Source organism: Anticarsia gemmatalis, chromosome 13, assembly GCF_050436995.1.
Source record: "Anticarsia gemmatalis isolate Benzon Research Colony breed Stoneville strain chromosome 13, ilAntGemm2 primary, whole genome shotgun sequence".
Taxonomy (NCBI): Eukaryota; Metazoa; Arthropoda; class Insecta; order Lepidoptera; family Erebidae; genus Anticarsia; species Anticarsia gemmatalis.
In genome coordinates, this window is record NC_134757.1 from 3,760,382 (window position 1) to 3,786,949 (window position 26,568).

At 33.7% G+C, this 26,568-nt stretch overlaps 1 protein-coding gene across 2 annotated transcripts in view; it reads left to right on the forward strand.

Moving 5' to 3' along the window:
* LOC142978059 (uncharacterized) overlaps positions 1 to 26,568 on the forward strand; it is a 262,165-nt gene that overhangs the window by 90,481 nt on the left and 145,116 nt on the right. The window contains exon 2 of one of the 2 annotated variants that reach the window (XM_076122336.1): positions 23,711 to 23,833. The exons of the other annotated variant lie outside the window; for it this stretch is intronic. Within the exon in view, the coding sequence (XP_075978451.1) occupies positions 23,758 to 23,833 (76 nt within the window). The 5' untranslated portion in view covers positions 23,711 to 23,757. The remainder of the gene's footprint in view (positions 1 to 23,710; positions 23,834 to 26,568) is intronic. 2 annotated transcript variants of the gene reach the window in all.

A 26,568-nucleotide genomic window follows, 5' to 3' on the forward strand; every position in this document is an offset into this window, starting at 1 on the left:
ATTATATCATGAAAGGTTTTAAAACAAAAATATCCACATTATCATAATACATACATACCCTACACATTTCTAACTACACGTTATTCTTTTGTCAAACGTTCTATTGTGATAATTGACATTGGCGGGGGCCAACGTCTGTCCTGCTGACCTCTTACAGATAATTGCCATCATATTGTTTCTTATTAAAATATGTTCGTATTTTTGTTTTACACACTCATATTTTCAATATTTACAATAGTCTATAGTGTGTGTTTGTGTGGGTGTAAGGTTCTTTTTGAAAAGATGAGGTCATTACGTATTATTGAATTTTGTTTTTCATTTGAATTTTAGTGTACTCCCTGCGGTGTTATTTCTTAATATGAACTTAAGTAGTGTAACTGTATGGGATTGTACCGGTGTCTAAACAAGTTTGTGATATAATTTTAAGTTATAGAAAAAAACATGATTTTGTTTAATCCATAAAGATTACAAATAATCAATTTCAATTAATCCTGTATTCTAAAATGGTGTTTAAAGAAATTAAGTGTGTAAAATTGTTTATTTTATATTTAATTGATTTACCTTCGTTAAAACATCGTCCAGGTTAACTTTGGCATAATAAATGTATAGCCTTTGTCTGTGACCAAGTTCTCAATACGGAATCTGTAGAGATTATCTCCTACAGAAACATTAAATCATAGAGCTCTAGATTTAGGTACTTCAAATATTTCTTCTACATTTTATAGTTGAACTAAAAATCACATGAAAGTTGCAAATATGTCATATTACTATGCGGTGCTGCGAACAGATGTCACGACATCGTGCAAATAATATTTTAGCGTCAGTCGATAAGGTGATCGATCGCTTGTCACCGATAAACTCGTGGGAAATGTACTCTTATTTAGGTATACTATGTAATTTAATGGCTGAAAAGTAACGAAAATTTTGCACCTACATTTTCACTGTAACACGGATCTTATTATGAAATTGTTTAATAGGCAGCATTTTTTACTCCAATAGAAGTACTATTTTAAGCCAAAATGCCGTAGAAAAAGTAAATACACTTAAATAATTGCTTCAACGTCGTCTCAGAGACAACAAGCAACGTCTGCCTTGAAAAGAGTAGAAGATTTAGGATTCCCGATGTCATGTAAACATTTTATGGATTTTGTAAAAAAGAGCCACTCATTTAATTAGTTTGTAAACAAAATATTTCAGTTGAATTATTGTAAAGCAGACGTACATACGCACTAGTTAGCTAATTCATAAATGGCACTAGGTTATAAAGGGCATATGATACGGTAGTTCAACCAAAGGCGGGGCGAAGGCGGGATTATTTCGTACAGAATATATAATATTACTTTAAAAAAGGCTCATTAACAAAAACCCACATCCCAAGGATACAATCAGACCCGCCTTTGTCACGCCCTCCGATACACCTAAATTTTGATACCTTATTAGTATATTAGTTAGATATTGTTCATTTTTAAAGTCACCTCTATTTAACCCTATAGAAAATACAATCGTAACTCGTTTTTCCATTCAAAGATAATGACTGGTTATAAATGAGCGACTCCCACACAAAACAATGTCGTCAAACGAACAATAAGTTTGTACAAAAATAAAATACATCGAGTTTTTCCGTTCTGACCTCTACAAGAGCTCTTATCATATGACCTGCTTACAAGCCTTTAACTTCCAAATTTAAATGACCTAAGTACAAAACACATGCATTTGAATATACACCCTACTTGTAGGGTATAAGGTTGCAATTCCAATGTGCTGTGTTGGTACCGTTTTGCATTCTTATCGTGAGTAGTTTTAGGCGTTTCAGTCAAATGTTTGTAAACTGTTTCGATTGTATTTGTTTTATTTGAATGCGCTACTTTGCTTACCCTTTTAAGGAGTAATGATAGATAATGTTACAAAAAAGGGATTTTTGCTTGTTTCTATCACAAATACATTTAAGAGGAAATGTAAGGCTTTGAGATAATTATGATCTATGTAGAGAAATTTGTATTTGCTAGTTGTAAGATACATCAGTTCTGTCTCGTGTAAAATCACTTTAGTAATGTGATGTGTAAACGCAGTTTAAGACAAATTATTTGCAACTTCATACAATATTATGTAAGTTCTTCCTGTTACGAAAACCATTTACCCTATAATGTCATTTAAATTGAGTAGCAGGCGTTGATTAACTTATTATGTGAAAAATTCACCTCCTGTATTGAGACTTTACAGTTTGCTAAAGACGGCCTTACAACTAAGTCATAATATATTTATTTTTACGGTCATTCGGAGCATCATATTTCAAGTCAAATATTCAAGTCTGTTACAATTTGATATCATCCTCTTTCTAATCCACAAACTTAACCTTTCATAAAACGTTCAAGCTATTCCCAAACAATTGAGCAACAAACGCCGAACCCACACGAAGTTCCCCGAAACCTCACGAGCGTACAAAAGATGTCTCAGTATTAAGTTGTATTTAGACAGTTTTATGTCAAGTTTATATATAAGAATACTTTCATAGTGTTAGGGTGAATTTAGATTACTATATTAGCATTGTTTACGTTCAAACTTATGGTGGTCCAAGAATATTCGTCGATAAGGTAATGTATGGAATCTGACACTTAAGATGAATTTAAAAAGTGGGTGGGTGACGACTCAATAATCGTAGGCTGTATTGTCATTGTTTGATGTTGATAAATATCTTACGAGTTTTTATGGTGATTTTGTTATTGTGGAGACTGCTGTAGGTTGGGATGTGGTCTGAAGAAAGAAAAACTATTTCTGCTTGTGAAATGTTAGACTTCTGATCTGTCTCCTTTGGGAGGAGACCCTTGCCCAGCAGTTGGACAGTACTGGGTTTAAAATATATAACTCAGACCAATTTTGTAGGACCAGCTTGGTGGCAGATTTGTGTTTGTGTGTGAGTGTTTAATATACCTTTCCTTTTACTCTGAAATAACAGATTTGTTACCATTGAATGTTATTAAGAAATAAATAAACCTATTTCTCTGAGGTATATTTATTTAAATGAGTGTTTTCACTAACTAAATTAACGTCTTACTATTCCGTTATGGAAACAGATTATAGGTAAACTATCAATGTGATATACTGTATTTAATTTCCGATCATCGTTCGATCTAATTGCTTATATATAACAAACTGCGTTCACTTAAATAACGGATGCTGTTATTACTAGTAAAAATATAATTATCGAGGCTTCATTTAGTTCTAAGGCGCCCTCTTTCTTTGATTTCTAGGTAATTTCTAGGATTGTCTCTTAAGTCTTCAAAGATAATGAGAATTTTAATACTATGAACGAGTACATAGATCTATCTTATTCAATTTCACTAAGGTCCTCTACCATCATTTAAATTGTGCTATATCTATGTAAAAAAATCCTCAAATAAAACTCATTATTATCCCTAGACACTGGCAAAACAGAACCTATTCGAATATATTTTTAAGAAGTATGAGGGTTTTAGGACCCTCATACTTCTTAAAGGTAAAACTAACAACGAATTCTAACTCCCGCTATCGCCTATACCTTACCCCAAGGCCAGGCACGAGCCACGCGTGGGGCAACTCGTAGGCGTCCAAATAAACATGTCTATATAACGAGGGCCTCGTAAACCGGCGTCTATCGGCCCTAGCCCACTAGCTGCCACGACAATACGATAACAGCGAAAAACAGAGACTTTTAGTCGCATGCGCAGGTTATCTCGATATCATGTAGTGTGTTTTATTAAGCTGATGATTATTTTATTTTGGATATGAAATTAATTGTATAAGGTCTGCGAAGGAAAACATTGTCTGGTTTATCAGATCTTCAAGTCTACAAACACTTGCACTTGGAGAAGGAGTCTTTAAACTCTCTCGAAAGAGTTAGGATGGAATACGACTAACAATTTTATTTTGCGTTTTTGCTGTGCAGAGACAATAGAGATAAGATAATTAAATAAATTAGTTATATTCAACCTGTGTTGGCCAAGCAGTTTTAGTGGAACATTTTGCATTGATAGCTAAGTTATTTAGCGCAGTTTTTTTTTAATTTATTTAAGTGATTTAGAGTATTTTTGAACCTAATATGATTGCAGTCCACTCAAACAACATGCCTTTATGGAATAAAAGCTTGAATATTTTGCAATTTTTTAATCACACTCGTCGACTAACTTTACACAGGAACTTACCTCACACTGAGTCAACGGTGAGGTGTGTCTTATACCGTGGAAATTCCTCACACGAACAAATGTTGAACCTTTCCTTTTGTAGTAGCATTTGACTAAGCGTTTGTTCTGTAATTATCGCATTCTATAACAATGACAGTACTTTCAAATATGATAATTGAGTCATGGCTATGGAAACTATTCTATGGAAACCAATAGGTTTCCATAGAAAGCCAAAAGTTTCGAAATTATCTAAAAGCTATCACAATCATTTTAATTTTCACGGGTGCTTTAAGCGAGTTCAAGTTTAACTATGAATTTAAGATAGTATCGAGTGTAACTTAACAAGTCCATACCAATATTAAAAACGTAAGTCTGTCTTTATGGCTAAATCGCACAAACAATTTTGATGTTATTTGTCATAGAGAACATATACAATGTTATTCTCAAAATACTCGCTGGGGGTCGCCTTTGTTAGCTAGCACTCCATAGATGGCCTTTGGAAAATCGTTTGGTTTTAGTTTTTAACATATTTTTTTCAACTTTTAAACATATGACCATAGGTTTTTTTGAAACTTGCATATGAAGTAATAAGTCAGTGAATCAAAAGGATGTGCGTCATACAAACTGAAGATTACCATACAAAAATACTCAATGAAAATAAAAAGATTTATTCATTTAGGTCAAACATTGACATATATTATGATTGTCAAGTCCTTGATGATATGTATGGCGCAACAGTCAAGGTAGTGTCATTGTTATTACGATGTAGAGAGTCTTAGGTTCGATTTTGACGTAAATAAATAAATTGAAAAAAACACAACCATTTTAAGAATAGTTTCTATCTTTGCTCGATCCAGGGGCCGAATCCGAGACTTACTAAAAATTAACGCTTAAATCACAGAAAAATGTTTCCCGTACGTCTTTTTCTTAACAAACAAACGTCGATTATACATTGAGCTTATTAATTACTAGCTGACCCGGCAAACGATGTCTTGCCATGTAAATTTTGTAAAAAAAAATAGTGTTAGTTATGGATATGAAAAATAGATGTTGGCCGATTCTCAGACCTACTCAATATGCTCACAAAATTTCATCAAAATCGGTCAAGCCGTTTCGGAGGAGTATGGCAACGAAAACTGTGACGCGAGAATTTTATATATTAGATGGTTTGACAATCATGCTGAAATGATTGTGTTATATCTTGGCCTATTAAAAGTTATGTGGCTAGTAGGAATTATTATTATATACAATATCTACAGTCGCTATAGTGATTACTTGTTACCTAAAGTATAAGGATAAAAATAATACACAAATATAAACGGTAATACCTAATTCATTAAAAATAATATATTTGTATTAAATAACAAACATTTTAACACTACATTTTCAATTATTATCCTCAAGTTATAACCTTATGTCGATAAATTATTATGAAATCCTAGGAAATAACGACCTTTTCGAACGAGACGTTTATATTATTGATTGTAATTATTATAAATAAAATAAGAGTACTTATAAAATTGCATTAAAGGAAATTCGTAATAAATATTAAATGTCTGTGTTTGTTGTCACGGCTAAATTACTGATTGGATATTGATGAAATTTTGTTCGGAAATCACAGCTAGTTGCGCTCACCGGTCAGTAAACAATCAGTGGGTTAAGCAATGCTTGGCGCGGTCAATACAAAGATTGGTGACCATGTGGTATTTGAACTGAGCGCGTCCGTGTTTCGGAGGGCACGTAAAAAGTCGGTCCCGGTTATCTACGAATGCTAACAGTCGTTAAGTCACGTGGCCTTTCGGGCGGCTTCAGTATAATAGGTTAAGAAGGATTTTGCTTTTTTTCAGCTTGAAAATAGGTGAAGATCTGTGTTCAAACATAGGCTCGTTTTTTTAAGTATATTTTTAATTTGCCTGTGATAAACGTCAGTAATCGAAGTGTTGTCGCGCGGGCCAACTAGATATAAATAAAAATATCATACGTGTACAGCGAAGTGCGTCAAAGGAAATTATATTTTATTTATATTACCTGTTCTTAATAAGGATAATGGTTATGAAACTTGGTTAAAGGTTATCAACTGCAATAGTAGACAAACATACACAGATTAAGAATTAACTATTATGATAATATCATATACTTAGCTACGGCTGCTTATTTCTTTAATACCAACCAACAGTGATTAGTGATTAGGTTGAGAATTTTGAGAAATAACTCATAAGCAATGTTATCGTCTTGCCCAGGATCCGAATCTGAGCCTTCTACAGGGTAGTCGCTTACGCTACCTATGCACCAGAGAGACAACTATCTACCTACTATTAAAAATTCCACATGAGAACTGTGAACACTTTTCAGGGAATATGTTAGGGGCACTGAAGTACCTCCATTATATTTCATAGGAACTATTTTCTCCATTTTATTTTAAAGATCAAACGCTCGTTATACAATAGTTACTAACCCCCTTATGATGTACATTTAGCGGTAGTTTATCTATTCAATAGCATTTAAGCTCATATAAAAATGACAGTTTGAATATATAAACTAACGCTTTTCCCAGAAACCAGGTATAAATCACTGTTTTTACTGAGCATTTTCTTCAACATTTCCACACACAGAGATAATATCTGAGTACTAAGTACCTACGTAAACGCGTCCAGCGAGCATAAGTTACGTCGGGTTAAGGCCAGCGCACACGAGCACACATCATTGACATATTTTACACGGTTACAATGACATAAGCAACCATCGTGTGCGCATCCGTAGTTGCTAACTGCAGTTTCCAAGGTATAAGTTATGAACTGAAAGATTTTATCAGCACTGAAAGACTTTAAAAAAATATTTTCTTACTAACTTAACTCAATTCCCTTTTGTTCTACAAATGTTCAAATTATAGGCAATAATGACTTTTCAAAAATAAATATAATTGACATAATGCATTTTACAGTTGCTTAGGAAAACATCGTGACGAAAACTTGCATCCTTTATCCGAAGGCATCTCTAAAAGTGTCAAAAATCAATGCTTTCAAAAGTTCCTCATTTAGGAAATTCATACTCGGCACTGGCAGTAAGGCGATAATAAAATGTGAACTAAAAACTGAAAATATCACGTGGAAAACCCATATGTACCTATGACAATGTTTATATTTTACTTTATCACAACATTTTTTTCCTTTGCTACTCAGAGAACAAACCACATTTTAAAGTAATTTAGTTTTTGGAATGCTACCAGCAATGTCCAATCTAAATACATTAAATAGCTACAAAATGCAAGTATGTATCCTAATTAAAACACAAGTCACGACAAAACTAAAGTTCAATTGTAATTAAAACAGTATATTAACCTTAAAATAAGCCAAATTCTAACTGCTAGGAGTGGCCAGACAATAGACTGAGTGTTAGAATCGAACCCCTGACCTTTCGATCACCAATCAATGACTAGATATCAAACGAACAATAAAGCCCTGCTATAATTTTCTATGTAAATTTGTGACGTCATTAAATATAATGTTTTGTTTACAGTATTATAAGTTATAAGAGACTGCCTTTGTGGTCGTGGTACTCGGATGCTAAAAACAAAGTTTAGACAGATTCACATGAATCAAGTATTTTCAGTTTATGTTTAAACGGTTATAGGAATTTTGCAGTTCAAAATTGACATCTTAACATGGTAAATTGCACGTTTGAAAGTACCAGAAGATTAATGCAAAGAGGCAAAAGATTTTAATTAGTATTATTATTATCTAAATTCGTCTATTGCAGATGAGTGGGTGGTATCAGAAGAAATGCACGCTTAAATGTTCCTAGATGCATGTATTTGCTATACAATTTTGCAAAAGTAACATGACGAAAACTCACTCTCTCGTGTTGAGGTAGGTTAATAATTAGCAGTATAGAATTTATCCTTATTATTTTCCTTAAAACACGCAATTTTTCATAGAACGTATTATCAAATTATGCAAATATTAGTTTGCTAGAGTGCTGTGGAGTCGAAATAATATAATTTAACATATTTTTTGCATCGAATTTATTTGAGCGATGCGATCTTTTCTAGTTCGTTCGATGTTGTTTTAGAATCAATATTGCTTCAGACAATTGCAAAAGTAAGTATGAGGATTCTCAAAATATATAAGTAAATTCCATCCATTAATTTTTCATTGCTGAAAAAGTGAGAAATTTACTGAAATGAGAGGAAGATGAAGCCATATGTCGGTCATGCAAGTCACCAAATATTGACGCTATCTACAAACGATTGATAACGATACTTTTAAAGTCTCATCCAAATAGTAATAATGAAGCCTTAATACAAGACTCATATTAAACATGCATGAAAAAAAACTACGTGTTGTCAACACACTTTCATAAATAACTCATTTAATTACTTGCAAACATAATAACCGCTGGCCGCCCATGACTTGTCTATTCCAGTCATCGTCGCCACGACCTTCGCCTCTCAGGTCGTTAGGTCGCTCATTTTCCTCCTGTACACCAATAAAACCAGTACAAACACGGTTCACGGACAACCATGTACTTAGGAGGCCCTATTAACGCCTCCGATATATGACACGTCACGATACTGTATGTGTGTGTGTGTGTGTGGGTAATCGGTTAGATAAAGATCTATAAGATTGTTTATGTTGTATTATATTGAAAATGTTTTCCTCTTAGATGGTGGTGTTTTTATATGTATGTACTTCAAGTGTAATCAATAGTTGAGGTAATCAGATCGCGCCCTCGTGTTTTGTTGTCCTCTTTACTGGTTCCAAGCCCCTTTTAAAAATTGTGAATAGTATGATGAGCTTGAGTGTGATATGTGTGCGGGTACAAAGTCTTATTGGTTTAAAAGGATGTTTTTTAGTTCACTATACAGACTATGTATATTTAAGAACCTGCTAGAGTTATCAAAAGATATTCGTACAGTACGTTGAGTTTGGTCAGTATTATACCAATATTTTTTTATTGAAATAAATCAGGATTTGGAAAACGAGTACGAAGTCGGTTATCAAAAACATACTTAATTTTTTTTTAAATACTGTTGTGTATTTTCATCTATTGCCGTCCCAATGCTGGGAGGGGACAAATACTTTTATTTAAAAAAAAGGTTGTTAATGAAATTTTATGACCTCAGAACATTTATTACAATTACAATACTAAATAAATAACGATCGTGACATTAACTATCATCGTTATTCAGTGTAAAGTTATTTTCAGTTTTCCTGTCCTTGCAAATTTCTAGAAGAGGTCAGAGGAAAATATAGGGCGTTGGCTTTCTAAGTTATGAACAAACACGTATTACTGCTTATCACTGTACGTAAATAGTGCATCATGAACAAGTGGTTTTCAGTGTTTCAGCCAATAGGCAGGTGAAGTTCAGTAGTCCAAGTTTGCCTAGGAATTTTGTTGTTAAAAATGCTGAAAATGTGTCTAACTGTGGGAGTTTGCAATTATAGCCAATTTTAAGAAATACTTGATGCATCGGAGACACTGTTCATATTCGTTTTTACATATTTGTATGATCAGTTGTACTTTACTGCCAGGCTCTAATTTTACGGGTAAATAAAAATTTTCTTCATTTTCACTTTGCTACAAGAATATGATTATATGATGATGTATGATTTTGTCTGATCTGTTAATACGCGATAGTATATTCTAATTTAAAGTCTTACGCTCTGGATGTCAATTTATCTATATAAGTATGTATTTAGAAGTATATAAGTATGTTTATCAGTTATTTGGTTACCATAGTACAAGCTCTGCTTAGTTTGGAATCAAATGACCGTGTGTGAGTTGTCCAATGATATTTATATTTATTTATATTATTGATATTTTTTTTAAACACTTCCGTACCGAACCTTCTTCATACTTCATACGACATCCAAACACATTAAACCTTAACATAGTATAATTATTACTACAATAATACTAACTGAACCTTCTGCCTCACGTCTGTACAGTATCGTCATAACTGCATAGCTGTCGGTCGGTGGCCGGTGCAAGGTCGCACCACTCATGTTCGACACGTAATGCATAGTAGTTTCTGTGCATTGTTTGTACTGCAACCCGTGTTTACAATGTATGCTATATATGTATGTGTTTAGAATATATTATTATTATAGAAAAATATATCTATGGGACTTGAGTTGTATTAAATGTTAGTTCATTACGCTGTAACTTCATTGAGCATGTCACATTCTTGCTGTGTTTTTGTGTGTTTTGTTTATAAATACACCTCTTGTTTCGGACTTTTGCAAACAAACAATAAGGACACAAAGTACAAGAAACAGACCCGAAACAACAATTTATGGATCGCCGTTGCACGCCATATGCTGAAATTTGATACCACATGAAATGATAATTGATACAAAAAAGAGTTCAGTTAAATTACGGTTCACAAAACACTTTCTGCTACACACCACTCGAATATTATCATTGGTTCTAAACACCTCCACACGGAATTTTATTTAACCATCAGATTTAGAGATAAAGAAATGACGACACAAAATTCCCCATTCCTTTTTAGCACTACACATTAGAAAGAGACGTCTAACTAAACCAGCCTAATACGGAAGCTTACACATAATATATTACAATTAAAGACCACTCATTAACGCAACAATAATCATAAACAAGCACTTTCTAGACAATGCTTCATGATGACAGAGGGTTTAAACGCAACTCGGTGTTCAGACCAAAGGTCCCGGTGAGGTAACGTTCGTGTATTAATTTATAGGTTAAGTGTGGGACATAAGTCACTGATAAGGGATTGAGTGTATTGTGTGGTACGTGATAATGTATGTTGAGTAAGATTTAACTAATAGTCTAGGAATATGGCTAAAATCTGGTATGTTTTTCAAGAAGTGTGCAATACATTTAGTGATTTAGATATAAGTACTACTAAACTTAACTGCAAATAACTTCTGCTAGCAGCGATGCAATGGTTGTGTGATTTGTACAAGCTTCTGACCGCTACTTCGTTGCATGATAAGAATTTCCGGACTAAAAAGTATCCCATAAATATAGGAATCCTGCTTATAAACTATCTATTTTTCTTCAAAATCCAAACGGTAGATTCTATTAACTGTTTTACGTAAAACGTAACAAATATATATTTGAAACCAAATTATAGTCCATTGTCCAACATGAATCAATTTTGGTCTGGTATCAACATCTATTCAAAATTTCTTCTTGTTGTAAGAGAAAACTTGTAATTGGTTCCCTTGCTTTTTATATACTAGTATGTAACATAGCTGTAAGTCTTCCATAATATAAATGAAGAAAACAGTACATTTGTTTCTGGAAATCAACCATATAGCCCGTATTGACATACAAGTGTTGTCACACGATGTTATAGTGTTCAAGTGACAAACTTTATAGCGACAGAGTTTCCGACTGCTCACACGTCGGGCCAAAGACCAAAGGTCCGTGACGTAATCAACTATGTATCAATTTACATACGATTGAATTTGAGTGTCGAATAAATCTACCGCCCAGAAACTATGAAGTTGTTTGCACCTTTGTTAATATACGAGGTAAATTAGGCTTTTCATATTGCTGTTGCTAATTTGTAGTCACCAAATTCAGCTGACTGGAATTTGTTCATCTTTTAGCGACTGCATTCTACAAAAACGCGACTCGATAATATTAACGAAAGAAATATACAAAAATCCATTTTATAATATACTAATAACTAGATCATGATGATTAGTGCGATCATGCATAGTCACATGAAATTGGTTTGACTTTTTGGCCAGATCGCGATAGTCTACTACTTTAAAAACGATCAAAATTAAGTATAATAGAGAAAGACACCGCTTCTCTCAATTTTTCAGGTTTCGAAGCACAGTCTCTTTTTAAAAGACTGCCCACTACAACGGCTATATGCTTACATAAGCAAAAATAGTACCGAAAGTAGCCATTGTATTCTCCCACAAAGATGAGACACCTAACACGATATTTCCAATCACAACAAGAAGGTTACAAAATAATATTTTTCTAGAATACAGAGAGGTTTTCCGCAAGGTTGTCGTAACCATAACATTGTTTTGTCGAGAAATCCGAACTGAACCAAAAGTATGTTTGCATGATAAAGGCAGCCGATTCACAATGGTGCCGCTAAAATGCTGCATTACGAATAATAAATTGTTTTTATACAATTGACGTGGCTTTTGAGGTTGAATTGTTATGTGCTTATTTGTTAAGGCATTTTTTGGATGTACATCGTTGACAGAAGGAGTATTAATAATATTTTGAATTCATAATGTAATATCGTCGTTGATAGCAGTTGACAGGAGTTCATATTAAAAATGATTTATATGCAAAACGTAATATCACAGGCAAGTTGATATCATCAGAAACGTAATTTTTGATTACTCATAACCAGGTGTCAAATTGGGATCCTGTTCCTTACGGTATGATTCATTGTGCAGCTTATTCTAAAGATTAGTTGCCTGATAAAATAGTTGCGAGTAATTGTGGAGAAGGTATAAGAAATATTTTCGTTTGTTCGTTAATACGTTCGTTTGTCAGCGAAAGAATAATATTGATTTGTGTATCCGCACCTATATTGTATAAAACTAAACTCTAAATAAATAATCTACAGTCTTTAAAACAAAGTTCTTCGAAAATAATAGCTCTGTTACCACCTCAATATATTTCAATAAGCAGCAGCATTTTAACGATGCTCTAGTGTCGTGCGTCAAGTGTTCTTATTCATTGGAAGGCTTTGTCCATATGCTAATAGTGGATGGCCGGTCACCGGCGCGACCTGTCAGGACCGAAGGTCGAATGTAGGACGTATGGCGCAGACAACTCGCTAACCATTGCCAGTGAAACGTGACGTAATGCGCACGGGAATTTAAACCTTATGATCCGTCAATATTGAATGATTATTCTGTTTTGTATCTCAAGGATTGGTAATTAGGAGTTTATTTCCAAGAATTGTTTGCATGAGAGTTAGGTCGTTTTAGAATTGTGTAAGAATGTTCACGGTCTTTTGCTAATATTTCTCGTTAAAATTTCAATTGTTTAATTTTACTATTATCATTATTATTTATTAGCCTCTCAAATAAAGAATAACTATAATTAAATACCTATAGGGTTACGAAAATCCGCATCTGTATTTAATTAGCAAAAAAATGAAACTAACCTCTCTCTAAATATATTTCTTAGTTTTTTCACATAAAATCACGCCTTTTTTCTATAGGGGTAAGCAGATATGTTTATTTATTGCAAGGAAAGTTGGGTAAAATATTAGTGTCTCCCTTACCCTCTTTCCCAACTTCCCTTACTTCATTCACATCCATACATATTGTCATACCGGGGACCGACTACACGCACTACGCTCCAGACTTTTTTTCAAGATTTAACAAAATAATTCGAAAAAAAAATTGCAATTTTCTATAAGTTACCTTCACTCACCAATATACCATGGAAATTCTATAACCTTTTTCCATATTACCTTATAAGTGTTAAGAACCAGTTGTAAACAATAATTGTTTCATGTCTAACCTACATAGCAGTGAGGAACAAAAGGCATCGGCCGGCTTCGAACCTTGGCCTCATCGCGCATCCTCGCTCCACATGCATTGTTCCGGTGCTCCGTAGGTGATACTTATGTTAATAATTATAATTATTAGTAATTACATAGTAATATAATATTTAATAATAATTTTTCGATACCTGTAATGGTGGCAGGTTCGAACCCGAGGCAACACACCAATGACTTTTAGAAGTTATGAGTGTATCAGAAATAATTATCACTTAGTCCAACGGTGAAGGAAAACATCGTGATGCAACCGTATATGCCTGAGAGTTCCTTAAAACAGTTCTTGAAGGTATGCAAAGTCCCCAATTGGCCAGGGTGGTGGACTCAAGGCCTAAACTCTCCTTTATTACTGGAGAAGACCCTTGCCCAACAGTGGGACATTAATGGGGGAAATTTATGTATTTTATAATATTTAATAAATATTTTTATTTCATCCTTGGTTGTTTAGAGAATATTTAATTGATTGTATATTTTATGGCTAAGATATTATTTATAATTGCTCTGTGTAGCCTTTGATCTTTTATGCTGTGGGTTTAGATGAGGCGTGCCGTGGTTTTAATTAAATATGTCTTGGTTAAATGTAGATGTAGAAGCAGACATAAATAGGATAAAAAAACGCAGCATGGGTACGGAACTACTGTGTAGTCTTCAATTTTCAAGTCTGAAAAATGTTATATTAAAATATATGGCTTGTAATTTACATAATAATATAATAAATAAGTATCATTGGATTTACACAAATAAACCAAGCTGTAACAACCTGTTATAGGTCAAGAAAGTGCCGACGTACATTAAACCATGAAAACTATTACAAAAAATTTTGTAAATCATGATTTTTAAACTCTCGCGTTGCATGTTACCGGAATATCTTATTATATATTAATCTTGTAAATCTTTTCTTTAAAATTGTTTGTTAGTTTTTTTATTTTTAGATGACTTTCCTAATCAAATTATTTCTTAGTCACAATTAAACAACAGTCGCGCTCACTACAGATGCAAGTCAAGCAAAATCATAGAGAAAAAATATTATACCTGAGCAGAATGCAAGAAAATCAAGTACTCTACAAAAGTATTGATATACATGCCACCTAAGAAGCGATATTAACCTACCATTGTTACCGTTACCTAAGAGGCAGATAATATTTCATCCATCCAAATTAACTCGTTATAGTGTAGGATAATCAAGCATGTCTTAATTGCTACTCTCGACTAATGTACTATTATTTACGCGTCTTTGGTAATAATGCTATAGATTTGATGATAGTTATACATTTAGTATGTATCGAAATTATTAAGAGGAAGTCTTGGGTGGAAAAATGTGGACCAGTAGATTTGATGCTTTGAAGTGATCGTGATACTCATTTTGAGAACTATTATTTCAGAGTTTCATAAACTTATTTTTATAAATGCGGTTTAATCTTTTTAATATCTACGGTTTTATTAAGAGTAGATTTTTGTTTTTTTAAAACATCTCCTGCACTAAGAATTTCTCTTGTGTTGCAGGGACTTAAGAAAAAACTTTTAAAATTATTTGTTAGAAGTTTGTGTCAAACTAATATTATAAAATTAAATAAGGTCCGGGGCGAGCAATAAAAATAGTCAAGTAAGTTATCGTCAACTTAAAAAAAAGGATAAATAGCTTTTCTTGGAATAAAGCGAATTATAACACACAATTATTTTAAAATCTTTTCTTATATACGAACATAAATTAAGACCAAACTTCCCTTTAAATTCATAAGTAATGACTACTTTCTTGATATTAATGATATATCTCAGATATCATTATTAATTGGGTTAAGAAACATGATTAACCTGCGTCTGTCTGTCTGTCTGTCCGTTTCGTACAACAACTGAGATCAATCACGCTAATGACAGTTGTTTTGTTCGGTCAATGTGCGTAACGCCCGGGTATTATACAAAATAGTTAATTAGAGGTAATAGCACGTAATGTTTGTGGTTTTTGTGTTAATTACTTTAGCTTGTTATTTTTTATGTAATGTGTTATTCTGGTTTTGTAGAGTTTGCTTCGGTTACTTATTATATAAACTTTAGAACTGTGGCCGTAAAATTCCTGAGGGATAATATAATTTAATTTGAAATTTCTCATAATTTATAGGGTAATTTCTAGTTATCCAAGTAATACAACAAACGTAATACAGGCAAAAAAATTGGCTTTGAAAATTTTACTGAGATTTTTTTATTAAAGTAGGGGGCGAACAACTGAAAATATTGAATTAAAATCAATACATATAAAAAAATGTTTCTTATCAAACAAAACATACTGGTTCCTAACAGCCGCAAAAGCATTTTTTTACAATTCCTCCCCTGCTAGGGCATCAAACTCTAGTCTTACCCTTTTTACAATCATATCAATCTATCAAAACCACCAATAGTATCAAAATAAATTCGCACATAGGCGCAGTGTTCAATCATGCGTGTCGGACCGCCCGCGCGCTGACCCGCTTTGATCTCGCCGCTTACCTTCGACCTCGCTTGATGCTACATCGCTAATGAATTGCTCTCAATCTTCCTGTACCATGTCATGTGGACCACACTGCTTGATCAAGACTGGCTGGTTTAAGTATGAGTACTTTGGTGGTACAATTATGTGGATATGAAAAATATGAATGATGAATGATACAAAAAAAGAATTTGAGAAGAAAAAAATTTTTGGGCTTAAAAAATTGTTAGCATAATTCTAAGCCATAAGAATTCTATATAGCAAACGGTTGAGAGAAAATATTGGTACCAAAAAAAATAAGGCAGTCAAATAGAAACCAAATTTATTTTTTATGCTTCTTCAGGACACAAATAAGTATGAACATTATTTAACAAATCGTTTCCGAAACAAAAGTATGCATACGCGGCATACATAAAAATCTCTTCTCAGAATTATACACTTGTCAGAAATCTAAAACGAATAAAAAAAAGTCGTTTCATAAACTCCACTGGGTACTAAAGATCAATCAAGAAGATACTCTAGTTTCCCCTCCCCCTCCGAACTAACGGCAAAGGGGAGGTAATGAAATGCATCTACAGGGTTCTTAACAACCTGCAATAGTAGCAACCTCTTGTGAGGCCCGATAGTGATGCGACATATGCAAATACTCGAATACATTATAATATTTATCGATACATACCATCCACTTTTATTTACGATATTATTCCAACATAAAATAAATTCGAATAACGATGTTATCTTTTAATTCGTTGAATAAATAACTCAGTATGTACGAGATTAATGTTTATATGTGTTTAAACAAATAAATCACAGAAATGGGAGGATTAATTTCTATAATTATTTTAGACTAGTTTTCGCCCGCGATTTCGTACACGTGAAAATATTTCTCGAAGTGAAAAGTATCCTATGTGTTAAACTAGTACTATTTGTACATATATCAAATTTCATTAAAATCCGTTCCGTAGTTTTATCCTGAAAGAGTAACAAACAAACATACATACCTACATACATCCTACAAATTTTCGCATTTATTATATTAGTAGGATTTAGTAAAAGTTTTGTGTACATAATGGCTTTGTTTTTTTCTGTGTTATAATTTAGACAGCCTCGTAAATTAACAGATTAAAATGTGAGAGTTTTATCACATTTATTTGAGCTTAATGTGATTTAAACTCGTGTCGTTCGGAGTTTTACTGTTATTTAACCTTTAATAAGATGTAAACGTCCGAATTAACTGTCAGTATTGAATTTTTATGACAATATTTGCAAAATTGAAACTTCGCCGCTGTTATTATCGCAGACAGCTACAAAGTGCAATTGCATGAATAAATTTATAATTTGTAAGTTAAATTAAAACGTAAATTAACCCATGAATAATAACGCTTGAACTATAATAATTATACTTATTTATTGCTCCAATTTTCTTTTACAATGAATCAATCAATATAAAAAAAACTTTTCCTTTACTGACTGATGGACCACTCACAGCCAAAAGTTGACATTTGACATGAAGATTCCTGAAGTGAAATTCAACACGGAGAAAGACGCAGGCGGAAACTAGTTCCATATTATGTAATTAAATGCAAATTATACTTTTTATTTTTTAACAATATTTTCCAAAATATCGATATGATCTTCAAGGAAGATCAACATGTCCCAGCCTTATTTATTTGAATGTTAGTCGTACCTACCGCGTCGTAGGTCTCATTCATAAATCTCTGCAGCCAGGAACAACACCGTTACATCCCTAGCAGATATCGACTGTCGACCGACTGATTTAGTCGTGAGCTCAACTTGCAGTTTATACCTGTTATATTGTTCATGTATTTCAGTGGATCCTTTCGAGTACGGTTAAGACTGTGTAATAAGTTTATTTAAAAGAAAACGGTATTAGTATATGACGGTATTAGTCGCTAGCGCCTGAGTAATCAAAACCATACTTTAAAAAAAAATATTCAGACTAAAACAATATTATTAAGTACTTAGGTTTCGTATCTCGGGACTACAGAGTCCCGGACATTTGGAAGGTGTGCGTGGGGCCGAAGCCAACGCGTAGAGGCCTTATATAGACGACTTTAATATTATTATGATTATTATGCCGCTAGGTCTTTATAATCAGAACTATGACATAACATGTTTTTTAGTAAAACACACAAAAATATTATTATCTATCGAGCTCAAGCATCGAAGCTGCTATATCAAGTGCAAAAAAATTGAGAGACGACATTATTTAATTATTTTTACCGGCATTTTTAAAGCTATTTCTCACACTTAAAAAAATAAAATCCCATTTCATTTATATATTTTTGTCAGAGGTCAGTAACCACGAGGCCTTTAAAGTATTAAAAAAATAAAAATTATTTAGTTTCAATTCACGCTCACTTTGAAAAAAAAGGAATACATTTCCATTAATATATTGACTTTTATTAATTTCCATTTCTCTGGAACATTATTATGATGACTGGTAATAACTTTTTACGATCTTATAATGATATCATCTTCGTATCAGCAAGTGAATACATGGTTATTGCCACAATAAGCATATGGAATTGTTTATTTATTTAAATTAGACAATTGATAGGTTTTAATCAAGTAATTAACGGTGACAACGACTTATAGATTCATGCAGATATTTTAATGATAATTGGAGAACAATTTGTATAATTTTCGTTGAACATAATACATGATTAATGAATGATTTGCATGGAGTGATGGTTTTTGGAATATGACTCTACATTATTCACTACAGACTTTGTTGTTACATGTTTATTGATAATCTATACTAATATTATAAAGCTGAAGAGTTTGTTTGTTTGTTTGTTTGAACGCGCTAATCTCAGGAACTACTGGTCCGATTTTAAAAATTCTTTCAGTGTTAGATAGCCCAGTTATCGAGAAAGTCTATAGGCTATATCATCGCGCTACGACCAATAGGAACAGAGAAGCAATAGAAAATGTTAGAAAAACGGGGGAAAATTTCACCCATTCTCTCTTATGTGACGCAAGCGAAGTTGCGCGGGTCAGCTATTTTCTATAAATGGTTATGGTGGTTAATGTGCATTGATTTATATGTATTTTTAAGCATGAAATACAATATTTGATACATTTCGGCGCTTTAGGGACTGATAAAAGTAATTCTTACTCAATACTTTCTTTTCTGTTACACATCAGAGAAAAACTTAAATTACGCTTTTCAATAAGTTCCCTGTAATTTTTGCATCATCCTAAAAATCACCTCAAGAAAAACTTAATCCAAAAGTCCTTCCTCTATATTCCCGGTTTCACAAAACAACACAAACAGTTCTATCTCCTATTATGACTTATCTAAGCCAAAGCCGTCTTATCTCAGTTCAAAGATGTTCAGGACACAGACATACCGATAAGCAGGTGTTCTGTCCGTCACTACGTGTAATTGGCGCTGCTTTCTACCTCGACACGCTAGCTCTTGTTGATACAGGTAATGGCATTCGATTGTAAGGCGATATTTTCTACCGGCTACATGATTTTGCTGAAGTTGAATGCTTGGAGATGATTGTAGTTGAGTGAAAATTGATTAGGAGAGAAAAAATCTTTAACATTTTGTGCATTTCGTGGTGTAGTAATTATTTCTCCTAAAGTTATTAATTGAAATCTGACGATAAGTAGGATTTTTCAGGAAATGCGTATTGGTAATGTTAACCGTTATTGGTTTGCACTAATATGACTTATTTATTTAATATAGCATACCACGACATGACAAAATGATGCTTATTTGCTTCGAAAGTTTACGCAAAACTGACTAGTTGCATATGCTGTCACTTGCTGGGAATATTATGAAACCTAACTATATAAATTCACATTAATAGAATTCTATTACCTCATCAAAAATAAATAAGCTTTTTTCTAAAGAAAAAATTAACTTTTGTCTCTTGGACTAAGTAAGACCTAGTCCAAGCGTCAGTAAGTCAAAAAAACACTTAGTATTAACATGTAAATGGTACAGGATAAAGATAACGTGTTGGTCACATGTTCGATATGTTCATCCCTCCGGTGCACGGGCACAGTTAGCGGTGGTCCGTCACTCGCTCTGTAATTGCCACTTTCTACACACTGACGTTATACAGCGTGTTGTTTTACGCATTGATTTATTTTGTAGAACAATGTTGAAGATATTTTAACGAATAATAGTTAGGACCTAGCCTAAGAGACAGTAGGACAGGAAACACTTGGTATTAACATGTAAATAGCGTCTCTACCGGGCTCAGCAAAAACTATTTTGGCAGCACATTTAAATGTCAAACTCTCGGTACTTGACAGTTCAGACTATACAGAATTGCGCCACAGATCTTTTTTTTTGTCCTCCTGTCTCTTAGACTAAGTAGGACCTAGTCCAAGCGACAGTTAGTCAAACAAACACTTAGTATTAACATGTAAATGGTACAGGATAAAGATAACGTGTTCGTCACATGTTCGATATGTTCATCCCTCCGGTGCACGGACACAGTTAGCGGTGGTCCGTCACTCGCTCTGTAATTGCCACTTTCTACACACTGACGTTATACAGCGTGTTGTTTTATGATTTGATTTATTTCGTACAACAATGTGTTGAATGTATTTTATGGGAAAAATAGTAAACTGTATTATAGTAATTGGGTCTTACTTATTTGCGAAAATACTTTAATACTTTTATTTACGAAAAAAATTTTAAACTTAGTGTTGCACTTCTAATAACCCCGTTCTTTTGCCGTTATGTTAAAAAAAACTAACTATTTATATTTATTTTTGACATATTTTTACAAGGTTTTTCTTTCTTCTCTTTAATTGCATAGATCGTACTCATACGTACTCATCATCAGGGCCATCTACCTATATAAGTATGATAAATGATTTAAAAATGGGTCTCCTCTGTAACTACATATTTTTTATATTGTTCTTTCACCTTGAGACTAAAAAAACACAACATCTAAGAATACCTATAACCCAGAATTAATTAAAACAAACACAACATTTATCTCAAACTAACAAAAATCAAGTAACAAAAATGTGAACACACTGTAGTTGTCACCGGGTCGCGTGTCGTCTCTAATGGCGGCTTGGAAAAAAGCCTCAATTGCCTGCAATTGACGGCCGCGAGTTACCAGCGATCTGCGCACGACGTTACACCTGGTGTACGTAGGGCTCGCACGCGTACATCCACAGATTGTGTAGCGGTTTTGTTGCTATTGCACTTGGGATTTAAATGGTTCTGATGGTTCGATTTTTTTATGTTTAGGTTTTGAAAAGGTTTTTGCTTTTAAGACTAGGTTTTTTGCAGATATTTGTTATGTGCAGTTTTTAAAGATATTTTTTAATTAGTAGCAGTGCCTATTACAATATTTTTTTTTCAAGGTTTTTGCTATAATTGAGCACCTAGGATAACATACTTATGCACATAAATAATCAAAAAAACGATTCTTCAATATTTTCGATATCAGCATCTAAGTGATGAATGCTCACCATTTCACAAGGTCTACGCTTGTTTTATATACAACATTATGACGCATAATTCTAACTAAACAAAAATACTTAAAACAAGCGCGTCAACCCTGTAAAAAACAGCTCGCGGGCATAGACAAGCCGGGCGCGGCGCGTGCGCGGTCCACGCCCAACGAAACTGGAACGACCGCCCGCCATTTAAATTTGACCATTGTCACGGAAACAGACAAACAGAGGCCACTACTGCCATTAGATACCACGAGATACCACCAGATACTGAACGAAAGTTACGCTTTGAACAAAGAACATTGACATCTTGTTAATGGCTTTCACTCGAGACTTTTGTCTGTTTGCGGTTTTAGGTTTATATTTGACGGTTACAAGCAGTTGTTTAAAGCAATGCTCAATAAGTTTACTGAACCCAGTTTGAATAACAACATATGGTAAATATATATTATATACTAACTGTGTCCCGCAGTTTAACTCGTATTTTTGCGGTGATTTTAAAGCTCTCATTAGCTCGAGCGTGATATAGAGCTATAGCGAGATACAAGCTTCCTCGTATCACGGCTATCATAATTTCAGAATTCTCGTCTGAAATTAGAATCAAGATATTTTTATTTCAGACGAAACCCTGTCTGGCAGCAAGATAATGTCAGTGGTAACCTACTACATTGTAAACTGTATTAATATAGATAAAATGGTTATTTGGTTGTTATAAACAGCTTAAGTTCTAGATGTAGAGATATTTAGGGTTGATAGTAAAGTGCTACTGTTTATCACTTTGACTTGGAGAACTCTTTATTAAAAAAAGCATTACCTTGCTTCCCTGCCTTACCAAAACATATTATATTAATCTCTCTTTTTCACAAAATGGATTTTCCGCGACTAGAAGTTTATCATTGATAATTAATAATCTATTTCTCAAAACATTCAACAATTTAAGAACTTAATAACAATCGAGAAACAATGACTTGCTATTACATTTTTTGCTAAACTAATAATTACATTGGTCTGCTCACAGCCCTATAACGGTATACTAAAAATAGATTTCTTAATCAAAGGAACCATAGTCTAAAAACACTATAAAGTTTTTGCAGTTAACTAATCATAATGTTAAATAATAGTGTATTAACCCCAGCAGCTACACCAAACTATCTGAACCGTAAACGATCGATTTTACGCGTTCCTATCTTACCGATTACGGTTTTCTCACAGATAAAAATAAATGGAGATTGTTGTCAACTCTTTTCCTTTAATGCCAAAATAAATATAAGTAGGTACAGTGTTTACAAATAACTTGAGGGCTATTAACCCTTCATCACGTCTTGATTTTACTTGACAAATATATTTGATATTATGACGATAAACTTATAAAACACAGCAAAGTTTGACAGCTAAGTTGAGTAAATCCTTCAAAATATGAGGACTAAATCCAATTCACAACAATTTTTTTAAAATAAAAAAAAAACATTTTTAAACACCTATGTTTTGTAACCGTAATATGATCTTCTAACATTAGTACTCACGCAAAATATCAAAACAATGATTTATATCAAATTAGGTTAAGCAAATACAAAAACTCAAAAAAGGACCATACATTTAATATTTATGTAATTACACATACTATAATTCGCAGGTCGTACAGTAGCTCGCGCATGTCGGCAACTAAATGAACTTGGACCGAATTCGACATAAGTAGTTTTTAATGTGTGACTAGCGTGTTAGGCGTTTCAATTGCAACAGTTTTTTTATAGCAGACCTTCTAAATAATAGCAGATTCAATAATATTGTCAGCGTGGAGAATAACTTGTTTTAAATTGTGGTAGTATGTTATTTTTTTTCGATACGTGCCCTGTAATCTTAAGACTATTTTGTAGGTGCCTTATACCGATTTCGTAAGTAGGGTAGTCCCAAAAAAACAAACGGTTTATCCCCTTTAGGTCACATTTTGTTAAAAGAAAAAAAGCCTAGCAATGGGAATAAGGCGTTATAAGCAGAATATAGAACATCTAACGTCTAAAATTCAAACGCGCCAATGAGAACCGCGGGCCAATAAGAACGCGCCACGTGTAAAAAGTGTATGATGTCAATTTGTAGGGAGTTGCGATGGGGCGGGGCGCGGCGGCGGTTGAGATGCCGCACTGATGCTGGCCTCGCTGACAGCGCGCCGCGACCTGGACGCGGAAGCCCCGGTCGTCTGGCCCGCATGGTGCTACTCAGGTATTGAATTGTAGGAATAGTAGACCAGTAGACCGGTAGACCAAAAGACTGTAGGTCTTCTGGGTCAATGTAACTATGTGGATAACCTCCGTAGACAATTGAAAATGTAACCCTATGAATATTTCCAGTGGAATAAAAACTGTACGTCTTTTGGGCCAAAGTATCCATATTTATGTATGTGGTAGACCAAAAGACTGTAGTGGTCTTCTGGGTCGATGTAATTATCTGTATGACTAAAGTAGATTAAAACTGTGGCTGTTCTTTGTCGATGTAATCATAAAACTGTACTCAGTAGACCAAGTGTCTGTAAGTTCTTTTGGGTCTTTGTCTCGTAAATATGTGGATTCAATGCGAATATCATGCTTTATCTTGAATTCCACTGGAAGCGAGGAAGGTTTGATATTAACCTAGTCTCATCTTGAAGAAATCTTGACTTGAGTTTGTTTAAATTATTTGCAACTAGTTCATTATTTCCAACAAGTAAAAACCAGTAGTACCTTCACAGAACTAATTACAAGCAGACGCAATGTTGCAATTCTTCAAACAATACGATTAAATCATAACCGTTTAACTTTCTAAATGTATCAAGCAACTACATCAACACCTTCGCGTATTACCCGCCTGTTTTATTACACTATACTCCAACACATTATTCAGATTAGCACTTTCTGACACTCAAAGATCCTATCGCAGCCTCGGAACATGTTCTAGAAGTAGCTATCATAAACAGTTTCCACATAAGTAATTCAAGAAATACGAAGTTCTATTTGTTAGGAAAACGTGTTGCTATCCACCTGCCTGCAAGGTGCTACTTAAATAAATATGACATATTAAATCAACATGGAAATTCAAGATACAAAGCTTGAATAAAGGGAGGTTTTCTCGCTTTGTGGGTTAAATATGATCAGAGTAGAAAGTACTCTAGTTTATGCTTAGCATTGGTAATTTTGTATTGAATTATTAGGTGCCTTTGCTTCTGTAGAATGTTTTAGTATAACTTGTTTATGAACTCTCTCGTTAATAAATAGCTATGTTTGATTGAAAGATAGTTGAGTATCTTCTAAGCTGTCTATTTAATGGTCTGATTTCTTGTTTCTTTTGACGTGTTAAATTTGTAAAAATGCCTAGTGGATATAATTTTACGTCATGTTGATCTAACAAATACGTTACCGTTCCTAACTTTATATATTGAGTTATTTTTTCTTATTATTTGCATACATGTGCACACATTTATTACAAAGCAAACCATCACCTAACGAGCATCAAACATAAGAAAACAATTCCACATCCCTTCAGACTCATCTAAATCTCTAAACGATTCATGAAAACGGTAGCCGTGAAAAAATTGTAGGCAATCTGCCGTAACAGGTAGTTAGGTAGTCTAACTAAGCAGTAGTTTATCTCCGCGCAGTGGGTGGTTCGACAGGTGCGCATGCGCCGATTTCCATACGTCTTCCGATCACGCCCGAACACGCTCGGCTTTTTTCGGCTTGGAAGCATCATTATGTACGAAGCTGTACAGTCGGTACTGTCGAGTTGAGTTTGACATTTAGAATGTACTGCTAAAATAGTTCCTACGTCACCCATTAGAGGCGCTGATTTTCGTACAAAATTTCTCGATGACAAGCCGGTTGTCGGTAGTCGATAGTAGTAGAGAATCGAGCTACTGATTTTAAACACTATATTCTTGTAACTGTTTGATTTATAAAAATGGTGTGATAATTGGATTTTTGTAGAGATTTAATCTTTTCTTTGACGTTTTGAGGCCGCATTTGCGTGTTTTGAGTTCATTATTATTGTTGAATTGGTTAAAAAGGTGCTAAATGCGTCCCACGCTGATTAATGGGCTTAAATCCTAATACATTTTATCTCGATCAATATTTTAGAAAAAGTTTATTGGTGTTATTTGAATATAACATTTTTTTAGCACAAGATTATATTTACTACCGTCACCGAATAAAACCAATTTTGTAGCACGATGAAGACTTTATTTAACAGGCTTCATAATGATTATCAAGTAGGTAGCCATTACAAAATGTAGAGCAAGAATAGTTAAACAAAATCACTACTAGAAAAAAATAAGTACAAAGTACATTTAAGATTTTGAACATCAGCTACAAAAAAACGTCCATTGCTTTAACAAGAAGGTAGATACTTAACTAATAGGCTTTAACTCAACATTCACCGTGGGAGATCGAACCGAAACTACGCCAAGAATTTTCAATCGGCATTACTTCAATTACCGTAAAATCACTCGCAATCATCAATTACACAGAGTGCCACCACATGACACTAACGTTTGAACTGTTACCGGTAATAGCCGGTAACAACCGGTAACGGCTGGTAACGGGTGGTAACGACTTCTCACACTAAACAAAAGTCATCGTATTCGTGACTTCAACTCGGATATTTTTGGGAAAATTATCTCGTTACTTCGATTGGTATTTGACCTGATAAAGATCAGTTATAAGATAGTCTTTTTTAGAAGCTTTTGAGTATTTAGTTCTTTAATGAATCATTGGAGCAATTCATTCACCAGTTATAGTTAGTAGGAGATACCAACTGCATCGCTATAATAATATATTTACATTAGCAAGCTTAATAATATTAGATTACATACTAAACTAGAATACTCATTACTCTCTTGAACATTTGAACCCTAGTAGTAATAGCTACTGAAAATTTATTTCCGTTCATGTTCATTTACAAACTTTAAAAAAAAAATACTTACTTTA